Here is a 7,500-nt window from a genome sequence, read left to right as displayed (position 1 = left end):
TCCTCCTCCTTCCCCCCCCCCCTCCTCCATCGGTTTCTAGGGAGCAGTCAGAGAGAAATGTTCCGTTATCTACTGTGGATTCTTGTGATCACAGACACGACAACAGGTAGGGATTTCAAGGCGAGCTAACTTTCTGACTGTGGCTCCTCATTAGTTCCCCCTCCTCCTCCTCCCCCCCTCTCTCTCTCTCTCTCTCTCTCTGTCTCTCCCCCCTCTCTCCCCCTGTCCTCACCCCGCCGCTCTGGTAGTGGGCACAGGGGGCGAATTAACTGTCTCCAGCCGCCCTCCCTGGAACTATGAGCGAGAGGCATTGAGGGGGAACGGAACGCACTCAAGGAGGGTTGCTGGAATTGTGTGTGTGTTTTTACGTGGTTGCAACTGTCGAGGAGTTACTTGTTCTGTAGATCAAGGAGGGAGAGAGGTAATGGAGTGAGGGAGAGAGAGGAGGGATGGGGCGAGGAGAGATGGAGGGAGCGCAGAAGGGAAGGAGGGAGAGAGGAAACGAGGGATGGAGCGAGCTGAGGGATGGAGGGAGAGAGGAACGAGGGAAGGAGGGAGTTGGAGTTTGTTGGAATGTGTCTGTGCTTAGGGGATGCAACGGTTCAAGGAGTTCCTTGTTTTATAAATCTTGGAAAGAGAGACAGAATGTGAGAGACAGAGCGAGATGGAGACAGAGAGAGAGAGAGACAGAGAGAGAAGAGACAGAGAGAGAGAGACAGAGAGAGAGAGACAGAGAGAGAGAGAGAGAGACAGAGACAGAGAGACAGAGACAGAGAGAGACAGAGGGAGACAGACAGAGAGAAACAGAGAGAGACAGACAGAGAGACAGAAACAGACAGACAGAGAGAGAGAGGGAGAGAGAGAGAGACAGAGAGAGAGAGAGTGAAATGCCAGGGGCCCTGTTCAAGGAGACACAGAGCTGAGGAACACAGAACACAAAGGGGCGAGTAAGATCTCTGGATCGAGCTGGCTGCCTTTGAACACGATGTTTCCCAGTTTCAGAGTTGCCTGTGGGGATTTTCTCCAGCACTAAGCCACAGTAATGGGCATGGGGAGAGGAGATAGTCACAGCCAGCACCAGATCTGTGAGTGCGTGTCAATGTGTGTGAGTGTCAGTGTGTCAATGTGTGTGTGTGTGTGTCAGAGTGTAATTGTGTGTGTGTGTCAGAGAGTGTGACTGTTGTGTGTGTGTCAGTGTGTCAATGTGTGTGTGTGTGTGTGTGTGTCAGAGAGTGTGACTGTGAGTGTGTGTGTGTCAGAGAGTGTGACTGTGTGTGTCAGTGTGTCAATGTGTGAGTGTGTCAGAGAGTGTAATTGTGTGTGTGTGTCAGAGAGTGTGACTGTGTGTGTGTCAATGTGTGTGTGTGTGTGTGTCAGAGTGTGACTGTGTGTGTGTGTGCCAGAGTGAGTGTGTCAGAGAGTGTGACTGTGAGTGTGTGTGTGTCAGAGAGTGTAATTGTGTGTGTGTCAGAGAGTGTGACTGTGAGTGTGTGTGTGTCAGAGAGTGTAATTGTGTGTGTGTCAGAGAGTGTGACTGTGTGTGTCAGTGTGTCAATGTGTGTGTGTGTGTGTGTGTGTGTGTCAGTGAGTGTAATTGTGTGTGTGTCAGAGAGTGTGACTGTGTGTGTGTGTGCCAGAGTGAGTGTGTCAGAGAGTGTGACTGTGAGTGTGTGTGTGTCAGAGAGTGTAATTGTGTGTGTGTGCCAGAGTGAGTGTGTCAGACAGTGAGCATGTGAGGGTGTCAGAGAGTGTGACTGTGTGTGAGTGAGTGTGTGTATGAGTGTGTGTGAGTGAGTGAGTGTGTGAGTAAGTGAGTGTGTGAGAGAGTGTGTGTGTGTGTCAGTGAGTGTGTATGAGTGAGTGTGTCAGAGAGTGCTACTGTGTGTGTCAGAGAGACAGAGAGTGAGAGAGACAGAGAGCGAGATAGAATGAGAGATAGAGATAGAATGAGAGACAGAGAGAGACAGACAGACAGAGAGAGAGAGAGTGAGACAGACACATGGAGACAGTGTGACTGAAGCACAGGGTGCGGGGGAGAAGTGACGAAGAGTGTCAGAAGGGAGATGTGAGGGAGGAGGAGAGTGAGAGGGAGTGTGTGTAAGATAATGAAGAGCGGGGGACGCGTTCAGTCATCAGACGTCACCAGTGTTTTTCCGGCCACAGCTCCCAGCACTTTTATTGCCTTCCCTTCCAGTTCCTTCCCTTTGATGCTCTCGCCCTGTGACACGGACAGCAAGAGGCCCTGGGAGAGGGTTTGCCTCCAAGATCCTGTGGGGATCTCCTTCCTGCACAGCACTGCAATCTCGGGTCACGGAGTGTTTGATGGGACAGCGTAGAGGGAGCTTTACTCTGTATCTAACCCCGTGCTGTACCTGCCCTGGGAGTGTTTGATGGGACAGTGTAGAGGGAGCTTTACTCTGTATCTAACCCCGTGCTGTACCTGCCCTGGGAGTGTTTGATGGGACAGTGTAGAGGGAGCTTTACTCTGTATCTAACCCAGTGCTGTACCTGCCCTGGGAGTGTTTGATGGGACAGTGTAGAGGGAGCTTTACTCTGTATCTAACCCCGTGCTGTACCTGCCCTGGGAGTGATTGATGGGACAGTGTAGAAGGAGCTTTACTCTGTATCTAACCCCGTGCTGTACCTGCCCTGGGAGTGTTTGATGGGACAGTGTAGAGAGAGCTTTACTCTGTATCTAACCCCGTGCTGCACCTGCCCTGGGAGTGTTTGATGGGACAGTGTAGAGGGAGCTTTACTCTGTATCTAACCCGTGCTGCACCTGCCCTGGGAGTGTTTGATGGGACAGTGTAGAGGGAGCTTTACTCTGTATCTAACCCGTGCTGTACCTGCCCTGGGAGAGTTTGATGGGACAGTGTAGAGGGAGCTTTACTCTGTATCTAACCCCGTGCTGTACCTGCCCTGGGAGTGTTTGATGGGACAGTGCAGAAGGAGCTTTACTCTGTATCTAACCCGTGCTGCACCTGCCCCGGGAGTGTTTGGTGGGACAGTGTAGAGGGAGCTTTACTCTGTATCTAACCCGTGCTGTACCTGCCCCGGGAGTGTTTGATGGGACAGTGTAGAGGGAGCTTTACTCTGTATCTAACCCCGTGCTGTAGCTGCCCTGGGAGTGTTTGATGGGGCAGTGTAGAGGGAGCTTTACTCTGTATCTAACCCCGTGCTGTACCTGCCCTGGGAGTGTTTGATGGGACAGTGTAGAGGGAGCTTTACTCTGTATCTAACCCCGTGCTGTACCTGCCCTGGGAGTGTTTGATGGGACAGTGTAGAGGGAGCTTTACTCTGTATCTAACCCGTGCTGTAGCTGCCCTGGGAGTGTTTGATGGGGCAGTGTAGAGGGAGCTTTACTCTGTATCTAACCCCGTGCTGTACCTGCCCTGGGAGTGTTTTTGATGGGACAGTGTAGAGGGAGCTTTACTCTGTATCTAACCCGTGCTGTACCTGCCCTGGGGGTGTTTGATGGGACAGTGTAGAGGGAGTTTTACTCTGTATCTAACCCCGTGCTGTACCTGCCCTGGGAGTGTTTGATGGGACAGTGCAGAGGGAGCTTTACTCTGTATCTAACCCGTGCTGCACCTGTCCTGGGAGTGTTTGGTGGGACAGTGTAGAGGGAGCTTTACTCTGTATCTAACCCGTGCTGTACCTGCCCTGGGAGTGTTTGATGGGACAGTGTAGAGGGAGCTTTACTCTGTATCTAACCCCGTGCTGCACCTGCCCTGGGAGTGTTTGATGGGGACAGTGTAGAGGGAGCTTTACTCTGTATCTAACCTGTGCTGTACCTGCCCTGGGAGTGTTTGATGGGGACAGTGTAGAGGGAGCTTTACTCTGTATCTAACCCGTGCTGTACCTGCCCTGGGAGTGTTTGATGGGACAGTGTAGAGGGAGCTTTACTCTGGAGCTAACCCCGTGCTGTACCTGCCCTGGGAGTGTTTGATGGGACAGTGTAGAGGGAGCTTTACTCTGTATCTAACCCGTGCTGTACCTGCCCTGGGAGTGTTTGATGGGACAGTGTAGAGGGAGCTTTACTCTGTATCTAACCCCGTGCTGTACCTGCCCTGGGAGTGTTTGATGGGACAGTGTAGAGGCAGCTTTACTCTGTATCTAACCCCGTGCTGTACCTGTCCTGGGAGTGTTTGATGGGACAGTGTAGACGGAGCTTTACTCTGTATCACCCCGTGCTGTACCTGTCCTGGGAGTGTTTGATGGGACAGTGTAGAGGGAGCTTTACTCTGTATCTAACCCCGTGCTGTACCTGCCCTGGGAGTGTTTGATGGGGACAGTGTAGAGGGAGCTTTAGTCTGTATCTAACCCCATGCTGTACTGCCCTGGGAGTGTTTGATGGGACAGTGTAGAGGGAGCTTTACTCTGTATCTAACCCGTGCTGTACCTGCCCTGGGAGTGTTTGATGGACAGTGTAGAGGGAGCTTTACTCTGTATCTAACCCCGTGCTGTACCTGCCCTGGGAGTGTTTGATGGAACAGTGTAGAGGGAGCTTTACTCTGTATCTAACCCATGCTGTACCTGCCCTGGGAGTGTTTGATGGGACAGTGTAGAGGGAGCTTTACTCTGTATCTAACCCCGTGCTGTACCTGCCCTGGGAGTGTTTGATGGGACAGTGTAGAGGGAGCTTTACTCTGTATCTAACCCGTGCTGTACCTGCCCTGGGAGTGTTTGATGGGACAGTGTAGAGGGAGCTTTACTCTGTATCTAACCCCGTGCTGTACCTGCCCTGGGAGTGTTTGATGGGACAGTGTAGAGGGAGCTTTACTCTGTATCTAATCCCGTGCTGTACCTGCCCTGGGAGTGTTTGATGGGACAGTGTAGAGGGAGCTTTACTCTGTATCTAACCCCGTGCTGTACCTGCCCTGGGAGTGTTTGATGGGACAGTGTAGAGGGAGCTTTACTCTGTATCTAACCCGTGCTGTACCTGCCCTGGGAGTGTTTGATGGGACAGTGTAGAGGGAGCTTTACTCTGTATCTAACCCGTGCTGTACCAGCCCTGGGAGTGTTTGATGGGACAGTGTAGAGGGAGCTTACTCTGTATCTAACCCATGCTGTACCTGCCCTGGGAGTGTTTGATGGGACAGTGTAGAGGGTGCTTTACTCTGTATCTAACCCATGCTGTACCTGCCCTGGGAGTGTTTGATGGGACAGTGTAGAGGGAGCTTTACTCAGTATCTAACCCCGTGCTGTACCTGCCCTGGGAGTGTTTGATGGGACAGTGTAGAGGGAGCTTTACTCTGTATCTAACCCCGTGCTGTACCTGCCCTGGGAGTGTTTGATGGGACAGTGTAGAGGGAGCTTTACTCTGTATCTAACCCCATGCTGTACCTGCCCTGGGAGTGTTTGATGGGACAGTGTAGAGGGAGCTTTACTCTGTATCTAACCCGTGCTGCACCTGCCCTGGGAGTGTTTGATGGGACAGTGTAGAGCGAGCTTTACTCTGTATCTAACCCGTGCTGTCCCTGCCCTGGGAGTGTTTGATGGGACAGTGTAGAGGGAGCTTTACTCTGTATCTAACCCGTGCTGTACCTGCCCTGGGAGTGTTTGATGGGACAGTGTAGAGGGAGCTTTACTCTGTATCTAACCCCGTGCTGTACCTGCCCTGGGAGTGTTTGATGGGACAGTGTAGAGGGAGCTTTACTCTGTATCTAACCCGTGCTGTACCTGCCCTGGGAGTGTTTGATGGGACAGTGTAGAGGGAGCTTTACTCTGTATCTAACCCCGTGCTGTACCTGCCCTGGGAGTGTTTGATGGGACAGTGTAGAGGGAGCTTTACTCTGTATCTACCCCGTGCTGTACCTGCCCTGGGAGTGTTTGATGGGACAGTGTAGAGGGAGCTTTACTCTGTATCTAACCCTGTGCTGTACCTGCCTTGGGAGTGTTTGATGGGACAGTGTAGAGGGAGCTTTACTCTGTATCTAACCCATGCTGTACCTGCCCTGGGAGTGTTTGATGGGACAGTGTAGAGGGAGCTTTACTCTGTATCTAACCCATGCTGTACCTGCCCTGGGAGTGTTTGATGGGACAGTGTAGAGGGAGCTTTACTCTGTATCTAACCCGTGCTCTATCTGCCCAGGGAGTGTTTGATGGGACAGTGTAGAGGGAGCTATACTCTGTATCTAACCCGTGCTGTACCTGCCCTGGGAGTGTTTGATGGGACAGTGTAGAGGGAGCTTTACTCTGTATCTAACCCCGTGCTGCACCTGCTCTGGGAGTGTTTGATGGGACAGTGTAGAGGGAGCTTTACTCTGTATCTAACCCGTTGCTGTACCTGCCCTGGGAATGTTTGATGGGACAGTGTAGAGGGAGCTTTACTCTGTATCTAACCCATTCTGTACCTGCCCTGGGAGTGTTTGATGGGACAGTGTAGAGGGAGCTTTACTCTGTATCTAACCGCGTGCTGTACCTGCCCTGGGAGTATTTGATGGGACAGTGTAGAGGGAGCTTTACTCTCAATCTAACCCATGCTCTATCTGCCCTGGGAGTGTTTGATGGGACAGTGTAGAGGGAGCTTCGTTCAATACCTGCGTTTGACACAAACCAGCTGTCTGTATCTCAGGCATTGCTGGTTTCTTTATGTTGCTCCTGAACTTGAAAATTAAACCAAATATTAGTTTAAATTAAAATCGTGTTTTCCAAGTGCATGATGCAGATGATCCCAAAAGTACCTGTCGACTAATGTTCCACCTAAGGCTATTCAAAATTGACAGAAATGTCTTCACCCATTCCCCTACAGCCCCTCCCTATCTCTGTAATCTCCTCCAGCCCCTACACCCCTCCCTATCTCTGTAACCCCCTCCAGCCCCTACACCCCTCCCTATCTCTGTAACCTCCTCCAGCCCCTACACACCCCTCCCTATCTCTGTAACCTCCTCCAGCCCCTACACCCCTCCCTATCTCTGTAACCTCCTCCAACCCCTGCACCCCTCCCTATCTCTGTAACCTCCTCCAGCCCCGACAACCCTCCCTATCTCTGTAATCTCCTCCAGCCCCTACACCCCTCCCTATCTCTGTAACCTCCTCCAGCCCCTACACCCCTCCCTATCTCTGTAACCTCCTCCAGCCCTACACACCCCTCCCTATCTCTGTAACCTCCTCCAGCCCCTACACCCCTCCCTATCTCTGTAACCTCCTCCAGCCCCTACACCCCTCCCTATCTCTGTAACCTCCTCCAGCCCTACACACCCCTCCCTATCTCTGTAATCTCCTCCAGCCCCTACACCCCTCCCTATCTCTGTAACCTCCTCCAGCCCCTACACCCCTCCCTATCTCTGTAACCTCCTCCAGCCCCTACACCCCTCGCTATCTCTGTAATCTCCTCCAGCCCCTACACCCCTCCTATCTCTGTAACCTCCTCCAGCCCCTACACCCCTCCCTATCTCTGTAATCTCTTCCAGCACTACAACCCTCCTATCTCTGTAACCTCCTCCAGCCCTACACCCCTCCCTATCTCTGTAACCTCCTCCAGCCCCTACAACCCTC

The 7,500-nt window shown here is 52.3% G+C and overlaps 1 protein-coding gene across 1 annotated transcript in view; it reads left to right on the top strand.

Moving 5' to 3' along the window:
• The window catches only part of LOC147081270 (kin of IRRE-like protein 1), a gene marked incomplete at its 3' end in the record, with an annotated part of 64,087 nt that overhangs the window by 151 nt on the left and 56,436 nt on the right, over nt 1–7,500 (top strand). Inside the window, 1 exon segment of the mRNA XM_085980847.1 lies at nt 1–106. This exon segment is cut by the window's left edge and continues 151 nt beyond it. Coding sequence (XP_085836973.1) covers nt 58–106 — 49 coding nt within the window.

This window comes from Somniosus microcephalus, unplaced genomic scaffold (genome assembly GCF_052327205.1).
Source record: "Somniosus microcephalus isolate GS21.2 unplaced genomic scaffold, FLI_Smic_1.0 scaffold597, whole genome shotgun sequence".
NCBI classification, from domain to species: domain Eukaryota; kingdom Metazoa; phylum Chordata; class Chondrichthyes; order Squaliformes; family Somniosidae; genus Somniosus; species Somniosus microcephalus.
Note: the sequence above shows the minus strand (reverse complement) of the source record. Positions and strands in the feature narration are given on the sequence as shown.